The following is a 24,101-nucleotide window of genomic DNA, read 5'->3' on the forward strand; positions in this document are numbered from 1 at the left end:
CAGGATGGGGGTCAGGTGTTGAGGGGAGGTCGACAGAGCCAGAGCTAGACAGGAGGGCATAGGCTTCCACCCCCATCCCCCATGCCCATTCCCCCACACTGTGCTCTGGGCAACCCCACTGCTTCTGTCTGTAAGTCATCACTCAACCAATTAGCAGTATTTATTAAGATCTTACCATGTGCAGGCTGACTGAAGCCTTGCCCTGGGCTGAGGCCATTTTTTTAAGGTATTTGTTAAGCGTTTACTATGTGCCAGGCACTGTACTAAGCACTGGGATAGATACAAGCTAATCAGGATGGACACAGTCCCTGTCACATATGGGGGGCACAGTCTTAATCCCCATTTTACAGATGAGGGAACTGAGGCACAGAGAAGTAAAGTGACATGTCCAAGGTCACCCAGCAGATAAGTGGCGGAGTTGGCATTTGAACTCAGGTCCTTCTGATTCCCAGGCCCGGGCACTATCCACAAGGCCAAGCTGCTTTCCACTTTTACTTGGTTGGGCACACTGGAATTTTCCCCAGTCTGGCCCACGGGAGACCTGGATGGATATCAGAGCATTGTGTTGGGTGCCTACTATGTTGAAAACACAGAACTGAGCACCTGCTATGTTCAGAACACTCTGAGGGGTGCCTGCTGTGTGTAGTGTTATGAGTACTGCACTGGATGCTTACTGTAATTATAACAGTGGCATTTATTAAGCATGGACTATGTGCTCGGTGCTGGGGTGGGCAAAAGGTTACAGGGTTGGCCACAGCCCCTCTCCAGCTCAGGGCTCACAAAGGAAGAATCGGGAGGCCAAAAAGGTTCAGTGACTGGCCCAAGGTCACACAGCAGGTGAGGGGTAGAGCCAGGACTTGAGCCTGTGCCTGCTAACTCCCCTCCTCTATGCACTCTTCCCGGGGTACCTGCAGGATGCAATGGCCCCCATGGAGAGCCCGAGGGAGCCAGGGAGAGCTGGGAAGCCAGGGAGCTGGAGTACTGGAGAGACAGGGAGAGCAAGGGAGTCAGGGAGAGCTGGGGAGCCAGAGGGACCGGGGAGAGTCAGAGAAAATGGGGGTGCAGGAGAGAACCTTGGAACCCGGTCCATTCTTGACTCTCCATTTTTGACTCTCTGACCCTTGACTTCTCCCCACCTTGGCCCCTCCCTCCCTGCCCCACCTGCTACCCCTTACCCACCTCCCCCCACATTTCCCGGGTGCTGATACACTTTACTGTAACTGGTAATTGGCACTGTTAGCTTTGTAATTAAAAAAACAACTTTTTGCCTTTATACTTGAGATGATAATGGAGCACGTAAAAATTAATTAAAATGAGATGAATTGCCTTCAGTAAACTGTATGGAAAGAAACGGAGAGGGGAGAAGAAAGGAGGGGAAAGAAGAGATGAGGGGAGGAGGGAAAGGAGGGGACAAAAAAGGGAAGAAAGGGAGAGGAGAGGGAAAAAGGATCACTGTGGGAGAGTTAGGGATGGAGAGGGGAGTGTCAGGGATATTGCATGATCTCTGCTGGGTCACTAGAGGAGAGTCAAAGATGGAGAGTCAGGGGTGTTGGATGATCTGTGCTGGGTCACTGAGAGAGAGTCAGAGATGGAGAGGGAAGAGTCAGAGGTGTCGGATGGTCTGCACTGGGTCATGGGTGAGAGTCAAGGGTGTTGGATAATCCCTGCTGGGTCACTGGGGGATAGTCAGAGATGGAGAGGAGAGAGTCAAGGATGTTAGATGGCCTGTGCTGAATCACTGAGTAGAGTCAGAAATGGAATAATAATTGTGGTATTTGTTAAATGTTTACTCTGTGTCAAGACTGTACTAACCACAGGGGTAAATACAAGATCATCAGGTCCCACCTGGGGCTCACAGCCTAGTAGGAGGGAGAACAGGTATTGAATCCTCATTTTGCAGATGAGGGAATTAAGGAACAGAAAAGTTAAATGACTTGCCCAAGGTCACACAGCAGCTACGTGATAAAGCAGAGATTAGAACCTAGGTCCTCTAACTCCCAGGCCTGGGCTATTTCTACTAGGCCACGCTGGAAAGAGTAGTAGCAGTAATAGTAGTAGCAGGAGCAGCAACAGCATTTATTATTTGGGAAGCAGTGTGGAAAGAGCTCAGGCCTGGGACTCGGGTGACCTGGGTCCTAATCTGGCTCCATCACTTGCCTGTTGGGTGACTTAGGGCAGGTCACTTAATTTCTCTATAAAATGGGAATTAAATTCCTGCTCAATCAGTCAATCAATGGTATTTATTGAGCACTTACTATGTGCAGAGCACTGTTCTAAATACTTGGGAGAGTACAATACAACAGAGTTAGCAGACATGTTCCCTGCCCATAATGAGCTTCCAGTCTGTTCTCTCTCTTATTTTGACTGTGAGCCCCATGTGCGAGAAGGACTGTGTCTGACCACTGTGGGAGAGTCAGGGACAGAGAGGGGATTCCTTAGTACAGCAGAGTCCTTGGCATATGGTAAGCACATAATGAATAACATCATTATCAAGTGCCCTCTACAGCACCCTGTTCTGTGCTCCTACTGATTTAGGTTTCTGAGATAGGAAGAGTTTGTCCTTTCATAACCCCTTCTTATGGGGGATGTTTTCATTCCTCTCCCTCAGGCATCAGGAACTGAGTTGGGCCCCCACTCCTGCCCTCACCCCATCTCGGGTAGGAGGGAGCCGGCTCCAGAGCAGGTCATCTATGAAGGCCACTAGCCCCTGGAAGAGCAATGGACCCCACTGGTCCTGCGCCTTACCTATCCCCCCCTGTCCCCGCACCAGTGACCGCATCTCCAGAGATCCGCCTGTTCCCGCCTGTCCTGCCCCTGCTCAGCAGACAGATCTTTCCTGCCGCCTTTCAGCCAATCCTATCCTCCCCTTAACCTCTTGGCCAATCGGTTCCTCTCTGCAACCTCTCAGCCAGTGGGGTGCTTCAGCATCACCTTCCAAGCCTTGTGCCTCTCTGACATTTTTGAAAAATGGGAAAAACAATAAAACAGGTGCAAAAATAGATGTCATTGTGGAAAACATTTCTTCTGACCTTTTTAATATTCCTGCATAATCGTCCGCCATTTAAATACCCTGCCCTGGCATCATTGGTGTGGGTCCCCTCCCCAACACACATACATAGCAGCCCAGAAACAGCACCTGGATTATAGCCCAGATCACTGCCCCAAACAGATGTTCAGTATAGCGTACAGTAGGTGCTCAGGAAAGGGTTCTGCTCACAGCAGGTGCACAGTACAGTGCTCAAAGGGTGCTCAGTAAATAATATTGGAAGAATGAATGTATAAATCCAAGCACCCACTTAAGGATCCTGATGTTGGGATGCCCCAATGGGAGTTTGCCCCTTTCTGAATCCTGGACAGACCGTCTCTCCCCCATCCTTTAGCCCATGTTTCCCCACTCCTCAAGAACCGCCAGTGCTTGCCCACAGAAACTCCTTACCATCGACTTTAAAGCACTCAATCACCTTGTACTCTCCCACTTCACCTCGCTGTTCTCCTACTACAACCAGCCCGCACACTTTGCTCCTCGGGAGCCAACCTACTCTCTGTACTTCAATATCATCTATCTCACCGCCGACCACTCGCTCACTTCCTGCCTCTGGCCTAGAAGGCCTCCCTCTTCATATCCAACAGAAAATTACTCTGCTACCTTGAAAGCCTGACTGAAGGCACATCTCCTCCAAGAGGCCTTCTCTGACAAAGCCCTCATTTCCTCTTTTCTCACTCCCTTCTGAGTCACCTGATTTGTTTCCTTTCTTTACCTCTCCCTTAGCTTCAACAGTGTACAAGGCACTTTTGTACATAGCCATAATTTATGTATTCATATGAATGTCTGTCTCCCCCTCTAAACAGAGAGCTTGTTATGGACAGGGAATGTATCTACCAACTCTGTGTACTGTTCTGTCCCAAGCACTTAGTATAGTACTCTGCACACAGTAAGCGATTGAGAAATATGGTTGAATGATCCTTGTGTCCAGGATCTGATCTGACTCCTCCCCTAGCCAGGGTCAGGGGACAGAAAATGATGAACGAAGCCCAGGAAAAGTCTCCTAGGAGCAGGCGGGGGAGAGAAACAGGTGGGGGAAGGAGGTGGCTGGTCATGGGGTGGCGGGGAGTGGGCAGGGAATGGAGAAGAAGGGAGGCAGGGGATGGGAGGGGAGGTCTCCACAGATGAGCGGTTTTAATTAGGTAGACCCAGGAGCTTATGCTGATGAGCAGCCTCTTCTAATCAGCTTATTTAAAAAAACACATTTTTAACAGCCAAAATAGTTTCAAAAATGGTAATTGTTAAGAGAAACAGAACAGGATGGAGGGGAGCAGGTGGGGAAGGAGCCAGGGCAGACAAGGGGGTGATCAGGCGTGACCACGGGAGTGACCTCGCATGACCATGGGAGTAACCAGGGGTGACTGGGGGAAGGAGACCGTGTCAGGCCATGGGGATAACCATGGATGACCAGAAGGGTGACCACAGGGGTGGGTGGGACAGATGTGGGGGTGACCGACCATGACGGGGGGTGGCCAGAGTGGTTGAGTGGCTGGAGCTGGCCCTTAGGAGGGGACTGAGGGTGGCCAGGAGAAGGGGACCTGAGTGGACCATGGAGATACCTGGGGGTGACTAAGGGGATGACCTCAAGGGTGGTTGGAGTGACCATGGGGGTTACTGTGAGGACAGGTGAGGTGGATCTATTCCTCCTCTCATCGCGGCCTCATCTCCCTCCTCCCTTCAGTCCACTGGAGCTATCTCTTAGCTACTCCCACCACGGAGCTTACTAATCTATGGTATTTATTGAGTGCTTACTGTGTGCAGAGCCCAAAATGCATGGGAGAGCACAATATACTAATTTATTTAAATGTCATCTTGCCCTGTAGACTGAAAAGTCCTTGAGGGCAGGGATTGTGTCCACTAACTTTATTGTATTGCATTCTCCCAAGCTCTTGGTACAGTCATCTACACACAGTAAGTGATCAATAAATACCATTGATTGATCAAGGAGCTTACAGTCTGCTATGTGCAGATCACTGTACTGGTGCCTACTGTGGAGAGAGCACTGTGTTGAGTATGTTCTGTGTGCACAGCACTGTACTGCATGCCCACTATGGGCTGAGTGCTGTGGTGGTTCCCTGCTATGTATAAATTGCTGTATTGGGCACCTATTGAGTGCAAAGAGAGAGACAGGGAGAGAGAAATGGAGTCGGTGGAGAGAGGAAAACATGAAAGAGAGAAGACAAGAAGGTCTTCCGTTAAAGAAGTAAGCATTTCAGAGCTGACCCTAGGGGGCAGGGGCTGTGGCCTAGGCAAGGAGAATTCAGGGGTTCCCAGGTGGCTGATGCAGTGGAGCTGCTAGCCAGGGGTCTCCCAACACCCCTAAATAAGGTGTGGTCCTGGACCTCAGCAAGGCAGCCTCAGGACTGATGAATCAATCATCAATTAATCAACAAATCAAGGCGGGGCCATGAGCCTCCTCCAGTTCTCTCTCTCTCTCTCTCTCGCTCTTGCTCTTGCTCGCTCTGAGGTTTTGTTTTCTGTTCCTGGATCACCGACGTGATGATACTGTTCCAAGAAATAATAATAATAATAATAATAACAATAATGGTATTTGTTAAGCACTGACTATTTGCCAAGCACTGAACTAAGTGTGGGGTAGATGCACGGTAATCAATCAATCAGTGGTATTTATTGAGTGCTTTCTGTGTGTGGAGCATTGTACTAAGCACTTGGCAGAGTACAATAGAACAGAGTTGGTAGACATGTTCCTGGTCTTCAATGAGTCTTTCAGTCTAAAGGGGGAGACAGACATTGATAGAAATAAATAAATTACAGATCTGTACATAAGTGCTGTGGGGCCGAGGATGGGTAAATACCAAGTGCCCAAAGGGTACAGATCCAAGTTCATAAGCGACGCAGATGGGAGAGGGAGTAGTGGCAAAGAGGGCTTAATTGGGGAAGGCCTCTTGGAAGGGAAGTGACTTTAGTAAAGCTTTGAAGGTGGAGAGAGTGACCTTCTGGTGTACACAGAAGGGGAGGGAGTTCCAGGCCAGAGGGAGAATATGGGGAAGAAGTTGGCAGGTTGGACATGGGGCTCACAGACTAATTAGGAGGGAGAATAGGGATCTGATCCTCATTTTCAGATGAGGAAACTAGGTGAGTGAAGTGAAACGGCAAAGGCCAAAGCCATCAGCTCGCCCTGAAATCCACCCCAAAGTCAAATCATCTAGTGCTCCCCGCAACGGCCGAGCTCCCCCTTGCAACTTCCGCCCCGACCCCAGGCTTCTGGAGGGGCCAGGCCGGGGGGTTGGTGTCCGGAGACCAGTGGGCATCACTTCCAATTCCCAGACCTCCTCTCCGGTTTCCGGCACTTCCCCCTGGGGCTCCGGTCGCCTGCAATCAAACGCGTAATTAATTTCTAAACACCTCCGTGGAGCGCGGTAATTTGTCAAGTTGGGTTGCTAATAGAATTAAGCTTTTTATCAGCGATGAGCAAGTGAAGGTAAGAAAAAAAAAAGAATTACAGGGCTGTTTGCCTCCCTGCTTTACGGCTGGGATTTGGATGAAAGCTTCGATGGAGGCTTCCCTGACGTGACCTGAAAACATCTGCAGGATACACCCGTAGCCAGGCCCTCACCCATCTATACCCAGGCCCTCATGTGACCCACTCTCATCCCGGCCCCTGTGGGACCCACCTGGATCCAAGCCCCCATGGAAAACCCAGCGTCTCAGCGAGCACACGCCCAAAGGGGTGGGTGATTCGGGGTGGGAAAGGGGGTGCACCACTACCCTCACGAGGGAGGGGGCAGGGCGACATCAAGTGTAGACTGAGCATTCATGTGGACAAAGAGTGCTCCTCACACATCCTACTATTAGCTCCTTGAGGGCATGGAGATTGTCTACTAACTCTACTGTCTTCTTCCCAGTGCTCAGGACAGTGCTTTGCACACAGTAGACAGTAATCTCCTGGAGGGCAGGGATCATATCTATTAACTCAACAGTCCTCTATGCAGTGCTCAGTACAGTGCTCTATACACAGTAGACTGTCAGCTCCTGGAAGGAAGAGATCATGTCCCCTACTTTTTGTCCTCTCCCCAGTGCCTAGTCCCGTACTCTGCACAGAGTATAGGCTCAGTAGATTTGCTGGGTGACTGACGGTCAGTGTGGAGCACAGAAGCCCAGCCCTGGGGAGCAGTGAGTGTCACCACCCTGCCTCAGACAGACGGACAGTCGTGACTGAACCCTGCAGCCTGGCGACCTGGCGGCTGAGCAAGGAGCCTCCCCAGGAGGGGAAATCCATCTTCTGAGCACGAGGCCTTGAGATCCCGCATGAGAGCGTAACATAAAGACGTGCAACTGGTGAACGCAAATCTGTCCCATAAAGTCCGCAGGAAACAACTTCTGTGCGGACCCTGTTCCGGTTCCCCTTTCCCAACATCCCACTGACTGCAACGGCTGGGGGAGACTGTCCCAGAACTCCAGTCCCTCTCCCAGTCGGGTGATTTACTCGCTCTAATCTCCTACTTTCCAGTCCATCCGCCCCTCTGTCCATCTCTCTGGCCATGGCTCGTTGACCCCGATTAGTTGAGGACATGGGGAAACATTTTTCAGAGGAAATTCTGTTCAATTTTGTCTCTGGATGGTTGGAGAGCTGCCATAAATCAGCCCCACCGAGTCTGGGCCACTCTGGCTGGCAGTGGCTTGAGCACGGCCCCCTGGCCCAGGGAGAGAGGGGGACAGAAAGGGAGATAGAGACAGAGACAGGGAGGGGAAGGGGGGAGGGAGAGAGAGAGAGAGAGAGTAAGGAAGAGAGAGAGAGAGAGAGAGCAAGAGAGAGAGAGCGCACCCCCAGTTGGGTTTGCAGGGGACTTGGGGGGACCTAGGTTTTAGGCTGGGAGTCAGGGTGACATTGATGACTGACACAAACGCCTGCAGTGCAGGAATCATATCTACTAATTCTATTGTCTTCTCCCCATCACTCAGTACGGCACTTTGCACACAGTAGATTGTCAACTCCTTGAGGGATGGTAGCATGTCTACCGACTCTACTGTCCTCTCCTGGTGCACACAGAGAATCAGAGAGAGAGAGAGAGATAGCGACACCCTGGCAGCACTCTGGACCTATTAATCAATCAATTCTATTCACTGAACTCTGCACGCAGTAGACTGGAAGCTCCTCGAGGGCAGGGATTGTGTGTACTAACTTTACTGTTCACTCCCCAGGGTTCAGTACAGAGCTCTGCACACAGTATATTTGTAAGCTCCTGAGGTCAAGGATCATATCTCCTGACTCTATTGAACTCTCTCCAGCACTCAGTACAGTGCTCTACACAAAGGCGACTAAGCTTCTCAAGGGCAGAGATCATATCTACTGACTACTGTCCTCTCTCCAGCGCTCAGTATAGAGCTTCTGAGGGAAAGACAGAGAAATATGGAGCAGGAGTGAGGGAGAGGGAGACAAAGACAGGGAGCAGAAAGTTGAGAAAGAAGAAAACAGAGGGAGAGAGGGTAGGGGGGAAGAGGAGGAAAAGAGAGAGACAGAAAACCCAAAGTGTCACACAGAGCAAGACAGTGAAAGGGACCGAGGGAAAGGACAGAGATGGGCAGAGATAGAGAGTGACAAAGAGAAACAGAGACAGACCCAGAGGAAGGGAGACACAGAGGGATACAGAGGCAGAGAGGGAGGGAGACATACAGAGACACAGAGAAGGAGACATACAAAGAAACCAAGAGGGAGGGAGACACTCCGACACAGAGGGAGAAAAGCAGAGAAACCCAGACGGAGATACAGAGAATCAGAGGGAAACACAGAGCAACAGTTCAGCAGCACTCTGGACCCACCAATCAATCAATTCTATTTATTGAGCACTTACTGTGTGCAGAGCACTGTACTAAGTTCTTGGGAAACTACAAAATAAAGGAGTTGGTAGAAATGTTCCCTGTCCACAACGAGCTTACAGTCTAGAGAACCTATCTGGATGGGGTAGCCCCTGCTCGGTGGTGGAGACTTGGAGGGGAAGGAATTTTTCCCTCTTCACCTCAGAGCAGAGGGTTAATTTAAATTTTATCTTTGATCTTCTCCTTCACCCTCCCTTATTTATTTCATTTTCCAGGTGGAAGCAGAAGGAGATTTATAATTCAATGTGAGATAGAAATCACATTTCTGGGGCAAAAACCTCATAATCCCAAGATCTGGCCTGGCCCCTCTGCAGTCTGGACACCCCTAGCCAGACGGGAGTTCTGCAACTGGGACTGACAAAAACCCAAACCGCCCAAGGGACTCAACCCACGGAGAAACAATAACAATCCATCAGTGGAGCCTGTATTAGGTCCTCAGTCTGTGCCAAGCACTGTGCGGAGACCTGAGGCAGATAAAAGACAATCCTTTGAACAGAGTCCCATCCCCCATGGAGCCTCCAGTCCAAGGGGGATGGGAGCAAGAATCTCCCCATTTGAGAGGTGAGGAAACTGAGGCCTGGAGAGGTTCAGTGACTTGCCCCAGTATCCTGGGTCTCCAAAGACTGTGCCCACAAGGGGCCATTGTTGCAGGAGACAAGAGGGATGACTCTCACAGGCCTGACTTGGGCATGGGGGATATCTGGGAAGGCAAGAACCAGACCAGTTTGGCATCCCAGTGGAAGTGGGTGCTTGGATTAGTACAATTCCAGCAGAAAACACATTTCTGCCCTGGCAGGACTAGCAGTCGGATTGAAGAAATGCAGAGACAGACAGTTGAGCTTCAGTGGGGCAGGAAGAACAATTCTGGTCAAGCGGGAAACATCAGGAGTGTGGAAAAGGGAATGGAGTGACACGTGTGTCACGGAGCCACTGAGGGTAGCCAGTGGGTCTGGGGAGGGGGCAGTCGGGGAAGGCCTCCTGGGGAGCAGAGTGCCTAGTGGAGCTGAAAAAGGGGCTGTCCCGGGCCGGGGGCGGCAGAGCTGAGGGGGCAGTGGGCACATTTGTGGCGATGGAAAGGAAGGACAGACTGGTGCACAGCCTCAAAGCCAATGCTTCGGGCAGACTGGCGCCCAATTTTCTGTGTAGAGTCATCCTGTGGGGATCAGCCTGTCCCGCCCTCACACCCCACCAAAACAGCAGCAATACTTTGCCTCCCTCAGTCTCACAGAGTGGAAATTACCGGGAAATAAAAGAATAAAAGTAATTAAACTCTCTGATTAGAATTCAAGTAGTGTATACCTCCAAAACCAATATGAACACCAAGCTTCATGAAAATTAGGCTTAATAATGCACATTATATTTCTGTGTTCTAACAAAGAGGTCTTAAAATATCACTGGGGATGGCAGCCTGATTCTGGAGGGTTGGAGGGGAAGCCATTCGGTTGGGTCTGGGGACCCACAGACAGGAAATGACTTCCTAGTAACCACGCCAGCTCCCCGTCCCCGCCCCAAGACCTGAACACAGCCCTTCCCCATGACCCCGAGAGTAAAGATGGCAGAAAACCTCATCTTATTATGATGATGGTGGTGGTGATTATTATTATTAATAATAATACCAATAATGATGATGCTATTTGTTAAGTGCTTCCTATGTGCCAAGCACTGTACTAAGCACTGGGGCAGATACACGATTATCAGGTCAGACACAGTCCCTGTCACTCACAGGACTCCCAGTCTAAGAGGGAGGGAGAACAGGTATTGAATCCCTATTTTACAGATGGCGAAACTGAGGCCCTATGAAGTGGACAGAGCACGGGCCTGGGAGTCAGAAGGAACTAAGTTCTAATCCCAGTGCCATCACTTCTCTGCTGGGTGACCAAAGGCAAATCATTTAACTTCTCTGTGCCTCAGTTCCCTCATCTGCAAAATGGGAATTAAGACTGTGACCCCCTGTGTGGGACATGGGACTGTTTCCAACCTGATTAGCTTGTATCTACTCCAGAGCTTAGTACAGTGCCTGGCACAGAGTAAACACTTAACAAATGGCAAAAAAAAGTGACCTGCCCAAGGTCACAAAGCAGGCAAGGGGCAGGGCAGAGATGAGAACCCAGGTCTCCTAACTCCTAGGCCCGGGTTTCCTCTATTAAACTATACTACTTCCTGGAGACGGGGAAGACAAAATGAGCCCAACTTCTCTCTTCCTTGATGCAGCCTGGGAGCCCAGAAGTGAGTGCGAGAGGCAGTCTGAAACTGGGCTCTACCCAGGTCAGAGCTCAGCGGGTTTCGCCTTGGGCGGACTCTGGCCTCGCACTGTTCCAGATCAGAAGGAGATATGCTCGCTCTTTATTCATAATCAAAGCCCCAGGAACGCATAATCCTCTCTGTCCTCCCTCGCGCGCGTATGTTTCTGTTTTAATAAAAATGGAAAGTTTCGCTCCGAGCAAGAGCAGCTAAGATTAGAGTGAAACCAGGCATCCGCCCTCCGGAGGGCAGTGAGGAAAAGCCAAGCCAGGTTTAGTTTTTCTGTGGCGGGAGCTGGAGTGGGGGAATGTCTTGAAATGTTTCCTCTCTGGGTTTGGAAGGTTTTGTCACACAGATGTATTTCAGCAACATGAGATTGGGAAGCTGGTTGGTGTTCCCACCCCTCTGCCCACCCACCACGGAGGAAAACAATCCAGCTTTGCATAACTGGAGAGATTACTTTCAGTTGGGTAGTTACAGCACAATGATGGTGATGATGATGATGATAATAATAACAGTTAAGCATTTACTCTGGGCCAAGCACTATAGTAAGCACTGGGATAGATAAAGAATAATCAGGTAGGACACAGTCTATGTGGGGTTCTCAGCCTAAGTATGAGGAAGAAAAGATATTTTATCCCCATTTTACAAATAAGGTACTAAGACATGGAGATGGGAAATGACTTGCCCAAGTTCATACAGCAGGCTGCGGGGAGAGCTGGGACCCAGGCTGGGCTGCCTCCTGAGAGCGCCTCTGGGCCAGAGCAGATGCAGTCGGCCACAGTCTCTGGTGAACCACCAGGAGATGACGCTAAGGCACTCGGCCAGTGGACAGACCAGCCCTGGGTGTGGTGGGCAGCGGGTTGGCGGGGGGGGGGATGCTATAAACATAATAATAATTGTGGTATTTGTTAAGTGCTTATTATGTGTCAATCACTGTACTAAGCATTGGGGTGGTTACAAGCAAATCAGGTTGGACACAGTCTGTGTCCCACGTGGGGTTCACAGTCTCAATCCCATTTTACAGATGAGCTACCTGAGGCACAAGGTCACACAGTAGACATATGACAGAGCTGGGATTAGAACCCACGACCTTCTGACTCCCAGGCCCGTGCTCTACGTACTATGCCATGAGACACCACGGTGGTGGGCAGACCAGAATGGTGGGCAGAGGTGGGGGTCGCTCTCTGGGAGTGGATGGCCGGGAGGCACCACACTGGCGGATGGACTAGCCTGGAGAGTGGCAGGTGGAAGGGGGCCGCTCTCTGGGAGTGGACATCCAGAAGACAGCACAGTGGAGGATGCAACAGTGTGGTGGGCAGTGGGTAAATGGGGGCTGCTCTCCAGGAGCAATGACATTGGAAGATCCAGACACAGCTGTGTGACAAGAACCATCAAGCTCCCAGTGTGGGTGGGACTGCCTATAACAAATGGTCCTTTCAGCTACACCTGCCTGCACAGACAATATTTCACCAGAACTAGTGTCAACTCTGAAAATGAAGGATGTTTTTTCTCTCTCTCTCTTTCCCTACTTCTGTCTCCCTCTTTGTCCCTCCCTTGCTCCCTCTCTTCTTTCTCTCGCTCTTCCTTCCCCTTTTCCCTCTCTTCCCCCTCTCTTCCTCCTCCCCACTCTCTCTCCCCTTTTCTCCCTTTCCTCTCTCTCTTGCATATACTGGTCTCCTGCCCAACACGCCCCTTACTTCTCCCTTTCCTCTCTCTCTTGCATATACTGGTCTCCTGCCCAACACGCCCCTTACTAAACCTATCTGTGGGAGACAATTCCAGGGATAATTCTGGAAGACCTTGGACAAATCAGTCAATGGCATTTATTGAGCACTTACTGTGTTCACAGCATTGCACTAAGAGTTTGGGAAAGAACAATTTAATAGAGGTGGTAGATATGATCCCTGCTCACACAGTCTAGAGCAGGAGACAGACGTTAAAATAAATGGTGGATATGTATATAAGAACTGTGGGGCTAAGGGTAGGGTGAATAGCAAATGCTTAAAAGGGACACAGCCAAGTGCAGAAGGGAGAAGGAGTAGGGGAAATGAGGGCTTAGTGGAACAGAAGTGATCTTGATAAGGCTTTCAAAGTGGGTAGAGTGGTGGTCTGTTTTACGTACATGAAGGGGGAGGGAGTTCCAGGCAAGAGTGAGGACGTGACAAGGGATTGTTGGCAGAGAGACAGATGAGATAGATGAGACCAAGAAAAAGAGAGTAATTTGGCATTGGAGAAGCAGAGTGAGTGGGCTGGGTTGCAGTAGGAGATCATAGAGGTAAGGTAGGAGGGAGCTGGTTGAGTATTTTAAAGCTGAAGGAAAAGAGTGTCTGGGTGGTGCAGGGGTAGATGGGCAGTGATTGGAGGTTTCCGAGGAGTGGGAGGGGTGGACTGAAACTACTTTTAGAAACATAATTAGGGAAGCAGAGTGAAGTAACGATTGGAGTGGGGAGAGACAGGAGGCAGGGAGGTCAGCAAGGAGGCTGATGCAGTAATAAAGGTGGATAGCGTAGGTGCTTGGATCCACACGGTAGCAGTCTGGATGGAGAGGAAAGGAAGGATTTTAATGATTTTGTGAAGGCAGAACCGACAGGATATGGTGACAGACTGAATATGTGGGTTGAATGAGATGAGTCAAGGATAACACCAAGATTACAGGCTTGTGAGATGGGGAGGATGGTGTTGTTATCTACAGTGATAAGAAAGGCAGTGGGAGGACGGGGTTTCAGAGGGAAGATGAGTTTTGTTTTGGACATGTTTAGTTTGAGATGGTGGGACATTCAGGTGGCGATGACCTGAAGGCAGGAGTAAATATGAGACTGCAGAGAAGGAGAGTGGGCAGGACTGGAAATGGAGATTTAGGAATCATCCACGTAGAAATAGTAGTTGAAGCCATGGGAGTGAATGGGTTCTCTGTGTGAAAACTGGAGAATAGAAAGGTAGCATCTTGCTGCTCTCCTACTACAACCCAGACCATACATTTTGCTCCTCTATTGCTAACCTTCTCACTGTTCCTCCATCTTGTATATCTTGCCGCCGACCACTCACTTACATTCTGCCTTTGGCCTGGAACGCTCTCCCTCTTCATATCCAACAAACAATTACTCTCCCCCTGCATCAAAGCCTTGTTGAAGGCATATCTCCTCCAAGAGGCACTCCCTGACTAAGCCCTCTTTTCCTTTTCTTCCACTCCCTTCTGTGTTGTCCTATAATTATCCCTCCTCCCAGCTTGACAGCATTTATGTACATGACTGTAATTTATTTATTTATATTAATGTCTTCCTCCACCTCTAGACTGTAAGCTCATTGTGGGCAGGAAATGTATCTGTTATACTGTTGTATTGCACTCTCCCAAGTGCTGAGTACAGTGCTCTGCACACAGTAAGTGTTCAATAAGTACAACTGACTGACTAATATTTATAAAGGGCTTACTGTGGCTTACTGCCCTGGCACTTACTGTACGAGTGCTAGGGCAGAATACACAGATGGGAATTAGCTATGGTAGAAGAACTGTCTGAATTTTTTTCAAAGGCTTCGAATAATAATAATAATTATTATACTATTTGTTAAGTGCTTACTATGTGCCAAGCACTGTACTAAACACTGGGGTAGATTCAAAATAATCAGGGCAGTCCAAGTCCCTGTCCCACACAGAACTTACAGTCAAAGGGGGAGGGAGAACAGGTATTGAATCCCCCATTTTACAGATGAGGTAACTGAGGCCCAGAGAAGTGAAACGAATTGCCCAAGATCACTTGGCAGAGAAGTGGCAGAGCCAGGATTAGAACCCAGGTCCTTCTGACGCCTGGGCTTGTCCTGCTGGGCTGTGCAGTTTCTGCTTAGCTTCTCAGCACTTCTTTGGGTGGCACTTTGCTGGGCTCAGCTGGAAGTCTCCTGGATTCCATGAACCCACAGGGGATGAAATCCTGGAGCAGAAATAACAGGCTCCGAGCCTCGCCCTGACCCACTCCTCAGGCGAGACTCTAATGGCCATCCATAAATCTCCTCACTTCCACACACAGCCGGGCCCTGGGTCTGATTTTCAGATTGCAACATTTTAAGGGTAAGAGAATCAGTTTGTTTCGATATCTCCAATCTGACAGCCTTTGGGTGGATGGGGCATTTTAAATGGTTGCCCATCCACCTTCGCATCAAACAAAAACTCCTTACCATCAGCTTTAAAGCGCTCAATTACCTTGCCCCCTCTCGCTTCACCTCACTGCTCTCCTTCTACAACCCAGCCCGCACACTTCGCTCCTCTGGTGCCCACCTACTTACTGTACCTCAGTCTCGTCTACCTCACACCAACCTCTTGCCCAAGTCCTGCCTCTGGTCTGGAACGCCCTCCCTCTTCTTATCCAACAGGCAATTACTCTCGCCACCTTCAAAGCCTTATTAAAGGCACATCTTCTCCAAGTGACCTTCCCTGACTAAGCCTTTATTTCCTTTTCTCCCACTCTCTTCTGCATGGCCCTGACTTGCTCCCTTTGTTTACCACCACCCCCACATCACTTATGTCCATATCTATAATTTATTTGTTTATATTAATGTCTGTCTCCCCCTCTAGACTGTAAACTCACTGTGGGCCGGGAATGTGTCTGTTAGATTGTTGTGTTGTACTTTCCCATGTGCTTATTATAAATACGATTGATTGAAGTGCCAGGAATCAGGGGAGTCCCTAGAATCTTCTTTGGGAGTCCCAGAGAAGCAGCCATGGCCTAGGGAATAGAGCACAGACCTGGGATTCAGAAGGACCTGAGCTCTAATTCTGGCACCATCATTTGTTTGCTGTGTGACCTTGGGCAAGTCACTTAATTTCTCCATGCCTCAGTTACCTCATCTGTAAAATGGGGATTGACTGTGAGTGCTAGGTGAGACATGGGCTGTATCCAACATGACTTAACGTGTATCTACTCCAGTGCTTAGTAGAGTGCCTGGCACAGAGAAAGCATTTAACAAATACCTTTAAAAAAAATCTGCAGGGAACCTGAACACTGGGTTACCAGGAAAGGCATGGGGATCTTTGTCTTTCTCTAACTCTCCCTTTTCTTTCTCGCGAAAGCAGTCCTGACAGGTGAGTAGAGAGGGGAGGCAATGGTCGTGCTGAAACCACATGGCCTAATGGATAAAGCATAGGCCTGGGAATCAGAGGACCTGGGTTCTAATTCTGTCTCTGACTCAGTTTCTTCATCTGTAAAATGGGGATTTAATACCTGTTCTCACTCCTACTTAGATTATGAGCTCCATGTGGGGCAGGGACTCTGTCTGACCTGATGATCTTGTATCTACCCCAGCGTTTAGTTCAGTGCTTGGCACAACGTAAGTGTTCGACAATGCCCCATGACTGTTATTATTGCGGTGATTGGAACTGAGAAGCAGCATGGCCTAGTGGCAAGAGCATGGGCTTGGGTGTCGGAGGACTTGGGTTCCAACCCTGGCACTGCCACTTATCTGCTGTTTGACCTTGGCAAGTCACTAAACTTCTCTGTGCATCAGTTACCTCATCTGTAAAATGGGGATTAGGACTGTGAGCCCATCGTGGGATGACCCGATTACCTTGTATCCATCCCAGAGCTTACAACAGTGCTTAGTACATAGTAAGCACTTAACAAATACCATAATAATAATTACTTTTATTGTTAATAATAACAGAAATTGGTTCTGGCAGAGCGAGTGTTGTCCGGCATGGTACGGCCGGGCTGCGTAAGGAGGACTGAGAGGAGGTGGAGGACTGGGGCAGTGAAGGAGGACCGGGAGTGGAGGACTGGGGGAGGATCCCAAAGAGCTTCCCTGTGCCCGGCCCAAGGATGCCCATGCAGCCACCGGGCAACCTGGAAGGGGCGAATGGCAAACCAGCCCGAGAAGGACGGCGGCGGGCACAGGTGGTGGGCACAGGTGGCGGATCAGACCATAAGCCCCCAGAACCGAATCCCGCCTCTGGTCCGTGCCCCAAGCAACAACCGCGACCCCAGACCCGCCACAACAACCACACACATCTCAAACCTTACGGGGTTGCTGGCCTCACAGCTCCCCGGGACACAGAAACATGACCGCTCCGGGGGTGGGAGGGAGGGAGGGAAGAGTGCGGTGGGTGGAGGTGCTGACCTTGCCAGGAAGGAGAAGGCAGCTCTAGGGGGCTTCCACACCCCTTGCCCCAGGCTGGCTGGAGTGTGTGTGTATAAGTGTCTGTGTATACTTGCACTAGCAACCCTTCTTCACCATCTCCTGTCCCTAAACTCACCTAGAGCAACCCCCCCACCACAGACATCTGCAGACTCACAGACACACACACACACACACACACACACACTCACAGACACACACACACACACACTCACAGACACACAAACACACACACACACACACCCCACTCACAGACACACACAGGCACAGATACCCACAAACACACCCACACACTCAAACAGTCTCGATCTCCATCCAAGTTGACCCGGGGCAGGTGGTCCAGCCAGCCCCGGGATGGACTTCCAGCAGGAAGAAAACTTTACTTCCAGGACCCTTCCCTGGCCTCCCCCTCCCAAATCCCAGCACTGTGACCGCCACATCTTCCCCTGCTCCCAGCCCTGGCTGGACTCCAGGACCGCTGCTCACTTGGGGCATTTCAGACCAAGGACAGAGCCAGCGCTGGCCCACACGGGACCGGACCAGACCAGACAGGGTCAGAGCCGGAGGGTTGCAGGGGAGAGGTTCAGAGCCTGGACCCACGATGGCTTTTTCCTCGCGCAGATCCAGAGCAAAACACACACACACACACACCCCTCCCCCCCCCCCCCCCCCCCCAAGAGAAGCAGATAGTGTAGCAGATAGGGCATGGGCCTAGGAATCAGAAGCTTCTAATCCCATCTCTGCCACTCGTCTGCTATGTGACCTTGGACAAGTAACTTAACTTCTCTGTGCCTCAGCTATCTCATCTGTGAGACTGTGAGCCCCCCTGGGACAGGGGCTGTGTCCAACCCAATTTGCTTGTATCCACCCCAGCGCTTAGTACAGCTCCTGGCACATAGTACACACAACAAATAGCAAAATAATTATTATTATCATTACTATTATGAACAGCTGCGGCTAGGGAGAGAGTTGTGTATAACCCACGAATCACACAACTGCCGTTCGGGACGGTTCATTCATTCATTTATTCAATCGTACTTATTGAGCGCTTACTGTGTGCTGAGCACTGTACTAAGCGCTTGGGAAGCACAAGTCGGCAACATATAGAGAGGGTCCCTACCCAACAACGGGCTCAGAGTCTAGACAACCCCATGCCGTGGTAACAACTGCGGTTCCCACCACACACACACACACACACCCCACAGTTGCCACCGCCGGCAGAGCACTGGCGGGAGGGGGAAGGGGGGGGTCGGGGGTCGTGGAGGCCTTGGCCCCTACCTGAGGATGGCGGTGTCTCCCTGTCGGACGGTGATGTTGTCGGTGCCCCGGGAGAAGTCGACGCTGCGCACCGGGAGCCCTGCGGGGAGAAGGCACAAGAGCCTGAGGACGAGCCGCGGCAGCCGCGTCCCGGCCGGCCGGACCCCGCCGCCCATGCTGCCCGCGGCCGCCCGAGCGGGCAAGCGGGCGAGCGGGCGGGCGGGCGAGGGGGCGAGCGAGCCCCGAGACCCCCCGCCCCCGCTCCGCAGCCCCACACACTCTTGGCGGGCCAACTGGCTCCGTGTGCGAGAAAACCCCGCACGATGGCAGCGGGGGCGGCAGCCACTTCTCCCTCCCCTTCCCTCCGCCCCCCTCCCCGTCCTTCCATCCTCCTCCGTCCCGCCTCCCCCCTCCCCTGTCCTTCCATCCTCCTCCATCCCGCCTCTCCACCCCGTTCTTCCCTCCTCCCTCCCTCCTTCCCGTCCATCAACCCTCCCCCCTCCTGTCCCTCCATCCCCTCCTTTCCTCCTCTCTCCACCTCCGTCTTTCCATCCTCCTACTTCCACCTTCCTCCACTTCCCTTCTCTTCTGCTCCACTCCCTTCTTCCATCCCTCACCCCTTTCCCACCCTCTTCCCTTGCACCCCTCCCTTCCACCTCCAATAGCTCTGAGGCGGATGGAGCTGGGGGACGGGTGGGGGTCATGAGGAGGGGCCTGGATAAGAGAGCAGCATTGTAAAATCCAAGGCCAAAGTTTCTGAGCCCTGACCCCTGACCCCCCACACCTCTCTCCCTCTGCAGGCCGTCATGGGGGGAAAGTAGCAGCTAGTGCAGCCTGCTGTTCAGAGGTGGGTCTGGGGACTCGGGGAATCTGTAGCCCCCCTGGGCCTCCCTCCACCTTTGCCGATTCCGAGGGGCTCAGGACCCCTCCCTCCTGGTGCCGAGGGGAAAAACTGAAGCCTCCCCTGGATGGATCCACCACCCCAAGGAACTAGCAGAGGTGCCTGGGCTGTTTGCTGTGGAGCTGCTGGAAGTCTTCAACCTGCCCTGCGGGGGGTTCTAGGCAGTACTTCTCAGGATGCCCCTAACCTAACCCCCGGGGTCACCCTTCTCAGGCCTCCAGCCACTGCCTGAACACTGTCATCCCCATCTGCTAGCTGAGATGTGGGTGTATATGTGAGGGTATGTGTGTATATGTGCTCAGCTGCCATAGGGGCCATGTGTATGTGTGTATATAATAATAATGATGGCATTTATTAAGCGCTTACTATGTGCAAAGCACTGTTCTAAGCGCTGGGGAGGTTACAAGGTGATCAGATTGTCCCATGGGGGGCTCACAGTCTTAATCCCCATTTTACAGATGAGGTAACTGCGGCACAGAGAAGTTAAGTGACTTGCCCAAGCTCACACAGCTGACAATTGGCAGAGCAGGGATTTGAACCCATGACCTCTGACTCCGAAGCCGGTGCTCTTTCCACTGAGCCACGCTGCTTCTCTATGTATCCAAGTGTACGTGCAGTGGGGTCGGTGGCCATCGTCAGTAGAGTCATCATGGAGCAGGACTGACAGCTGCCAAGGTGGCCAGTTCTATACCGTTGCGACAATCCAGCTTCCTTCCAGCTGGTTTGTCCCTTACCTGGAGAATGCCTGTGCACCTGGTCTCTGGCCTGATCTGCTCAGTATAGATACGGCACAGGATGACCTTACATCCAGTATTTTTATTTTCAGTGCCTGTGACTTTGGCTAAGTCACTTAACTTCTCTGAGCCTCAGTTTTCTCATCTGTAAAATCGGGTTCAATACCTGCTCTCCCCCCACCTCAGGCTGTAAGCCCCATGTGGGGACACGGACTGTGACTGACCTGATTATCATATGTCTGCTCACATGTTTGGCACAGTGCTTGGCACAAAGTAAGTGCTAACTTACATCACCATGATTATTCTCACCATGATGATGACCAATGACAGGGGTGGTAGGCAGCACCTGCAGCTCCTCCATACCTTTTAGCAGTTCTCAGTGAGAGGCCTGTCCCAGCCCCTCCCCCGTCACCACTGCCATTCCCACCCTTCAATTACACTTAACCACCCTTATTCTACATTAATTAAACACCAGTGGAGTAAGGAAAACGTATTTGTTGAAGATGAACAACCCATATAATACGGTGAACAGCTGTTCCATAATTGCTAAACTCCCTCAAAATTTCCCTATATATACATATGTATCAGGATTTATTGAGCAAGCTGTAACTACACTGTTGAAGCCGGATTTAAGGCCCAGTTAAATATTGATTGATTGATTAGGATACTGACTAAGTGCCTCCTGTGCAGTGGGCACTGGGCTAAGGCCTGGGGGAGATACCACAGGAGAAGCAGCACTGCCTAATGGATAGAGCACAAGCCTGAGAATCAGAAGGACCTGCGTTCTAATCCCAGCTCTGCCACTTTTCTTGGCAAGTCACTTCACTTCTCAGAGCCTTAGTTACCTCATCTGTAAAATGGGGAATAAGAATGCGAGCCCCATGAGGGGCACGGACTGTGTCCAACCTAATTACCTTTTATCTACCCCAGTGCTTAGAGCAGTGCCTGGCACATAGTAAGCACTTAACAAATACCATAAAAAAACAGAAACTTAGAAATGGTGAAAGGTGCACGTAAATCGATTTGGGGGCCTGCTCTGTCTCGTGCGAGTGGCGGAGTGCTGGGAGAGGGACCAGGTTTGGCCCCTACCTCATGAGCGATGGGGCCAGTGTCCCTGGGCTCCAGCTGTGGGGGCGACAGGACCATTACCCCTAGGTTCCAGCTGTGGGGTAGATGGGGCTGGTGTCCCCGGATTCCAGCTATAGAGGTGATGGGGCAATGGCGCTGGTGTCCCCCAGTTCCAGTTGTGGGAGCGATGGGGCCAGTATCCCCGGGTTCCAGCTGTATCCAGGAGGGCAACCAGCCAAGTTCCCTCCAAGCATCTTACTGCTGCGCCTGCTGTGGCCAGAGCCCTGAGCTGGTTGGATTGTGGGGCTGACCCACAGGGCTTTGCCCTGTCCCTGGAACCTTCATTTCTCAGACTCACCTATGGTTCGGTTTCTGAGCAGGGAACGCCTCCCTGGCAGGTGAGAGTGTGTGAGAGGGAGAGGCTGGCAGGGGGGAACCGCCTGCTCCAAGCCATGTGCTTGACCAGACGGTGACCCAGATCACGTGTCAGGGACCCCGAGAGCAGCTGCCTTTAACCCTTGTAAGCGCCAGTGTGCTCCCTGTTGACTCTTTGACAGATCCTCTCAGTCCGAACTGCCTGGTGGCTCTGGGCAGGGTTTGGAGGTTAATTACACCTCACAGAGGAGGGAAGTCGACTGGGCGCTCATGGCCGCCTCATCTCAGGCTGACACGTATCCCGCAAGTATCGGCCAGATCATTTCCAAAAAGCTTTCTGAGCCCTGAAAATCCTGGAAATGGCTTTGGGGTAGTAAGTGGCACCTTCTGCACTCCTTCCCCGCGATGCTCCCATTTCCGGACCAGCCCCCCAATCCAGTCCCAAGTCATCAATGGAGGGCAGGTATTGAGAGGCCACTGGGGGAGCGGATGAAGTGAGCACCAAAGTGCTTAGGAGAGAGAGCCCAGCTCTTTCAGAAAACATTCCTGATTCATTTTTAACAGCGTGGCCTGGTGGTAAGAGCACAGGTCTGGGAGTCAGAGGACCTGGGTTCTAATCCCTGATCCACCACTTGCCTGCTGTGTGATTTTGGGCCAGTCACTCAACTCTCTGAGCCTCAGTTCCCTCTCTCTCCTACTTAGACCGTGAGCCCCAGTGTTCGATCTGATTATCCTGTACCTACCTCAGTGCTTAGTTCAGTATCTGGCACATAGTAAATGCTTAATAAATACCACAACCATTATTATTTAGCAGGCCAGAGTATACAGCTGTGCTTCGAATTTATGAATTGGGCTATTCACACCCTCTGCTTACCTGGTCCCATCAATCAATCCATCCATCTTTCCACACTCAGCTACCTACCAGCCCTATCACTGCCTCTCTCTCTGTATATATGGTTAAGGGTGCGTTCATGTACCCAGTACTCTGTAAACCCCTTCGGGACAGGGGCTTCTCTTTACTCCAGTTGTTCTCTCCCCAGATCGCAGTAGTGTTCTGTACATAGTAGAGTTCAAGCTCCTTGAGGGCAGGGACTATGTCTACTAACTCTATTGTCTTCTCCCCAAAGGTCAGTACAGCACTCTGCACACAGCATTCCGTCAGCTCCTTAAGGTCAGGAATCATGTCAAGCAACTCTATTGTACTATCCCCAGCACTTAGTACAGTGTTTTGCCCAGAGCAGGGCTCAGTCAATGCCGTTGATGAGGACAGTGATGATGAAGGACATGATGGGAGCAGAGGTAACTGTGGGAAGCCTGGACATGACAGGTGAGGTTCAGGGCCAGAGGAAACAAAGGTACAGACGATTCTGACTGATGATTGATTGATTGACCTGACTTTGGAATCAGATCGGGACATAATGAGTGCTTGTGCTAACGAGACTTTACCTCGTTGACCTCATCCCTCTCCTGGCTCTTTAACAATTCCATGTTTCTCCATCCCTGTGCTCCGTTCCCCCAGCGAGAACTTTGGGACGTCAGGCATGTCAATCACTCCCGTCAGTCACGGGGCTGATCGGTATTCTGTGGCCGGGCCCGAGGGCGGCTCTTTAAACTTTAAACAGTGTGGGCCCCTCCTGGGGGAAACCCAGAGACAGGGCACTCCGTCACAGTTCGGAGCCGCTGATTTCCGATTCCATGATTATAACCAATCTTCCGCCGTCCTCATTCTTGATGGAACAAATTTCCACCAGGTCCTAGCCCTGGCTGCTCCTCCTGAGGGGCCCTGCCCTCTACCCCCACCCCCATCCCTCATAAGGCTTTACGGAGCCCTGTAGCCCTGTCTACTCTCCTCTTTCCCCCTCACCCCCAGCCCCAAAATTCTGTATTGGGTGCCTTTGGTTGTTCTCTCCCCAGCACTCAGTACAGCGCAAGCTCCTTGAGGGCAAGGATTATGCCTTCTAACTCTATTGTCCTTTGCCCCATGCTCAGTACAGCGCTCTGCACATAGTAGACAGTCAGCTCCTTGAGGGCAGAGATCGAATCTTCCAACACGGTTGTATTTTCCTAAGTGCTCAATACAGTGCTCTGCACACAATAAGTGAGGGATAACTACCATAATTGATTGATTGATAAACCAGGCTGGACTTCTTTCACTGAAGTCAGTGTGGTTGTGGGGTAAGCTGCTACCTGTCTGCAGGGCAACCTCTAGGCCTTTCTGTCTCTCCATCTCTCTGTCTCTGCCTTTCTGTCTCTCCTCTGCCTCTGCCTTTCTGCATGGGGTCGGGAGGAAGAAGATAAGAAAACTTTTAATTGGTGCACTCAGTCAAGCAGTTCAACAACAGAACATTCATTTTTATTCTAGTAATGCAATTTTAATTGAATCTTTGGCTCGTGCAGCCTTGGTCTGGGTCTGTTATTTAAAACAACACTAAGGGATCGGCTGTCCTGGCGGCCTGAATGAGGTGCTGGACCCATGGGGACACAAGTCTTCGGACACGGTTCTCCCAGGAACTCAGCTGGG

The 24,101-nt window shown here is 51.2% G+C and overlaps 1 protein-coding gene across 5 annotated transcripts in view; it reads right to left on the reverse strand.

The window, feature by feature from the left end:
• The window catches only part of LOC119934666 (limbic system associated membrane protein), a 274,942-nt gene that overhangs the window by 36,779 nt on the left and 214,062 nt on the right, over positions 1 to 24,101 (reverse strand). For 4 of the 5 annotated variants that reach the window (XM_038754231.1, XM_038754229.1, XM_038754228.1 and 1 more), the window contains exon 1: positions 18,524 to 18,702. In XM_038754231.1, coding sequence (XP_038610159.1) covers positions 18,524 to 18,678 — 155 coding nt within the window. In that variant the 5' untranslated portion in view covers positions 18,679 to 18,702. Of the gene's footprint in view, positions 1 to 18,523; positions 18,703 to 24,101 lie in introns of those variants that run through there. The other variant, XM_038754230.1, reaches the window with a different exon arrangement.

Source organism: Tachyglossus aculeatus, chromosome 11 (assembly GCF_015852505.1).
Source record: "Tachyglossus aculeatus isolate mTacAcu1 chromosome 11, mTacAcu1.pri, whole genome shotgun sequence".
NCBI lineage: Eukaryota > Metazoa > Chordata > Mammalia > Monotremata > Tachyglossidae > Tachyglossus > Tachyglossus aculeatus.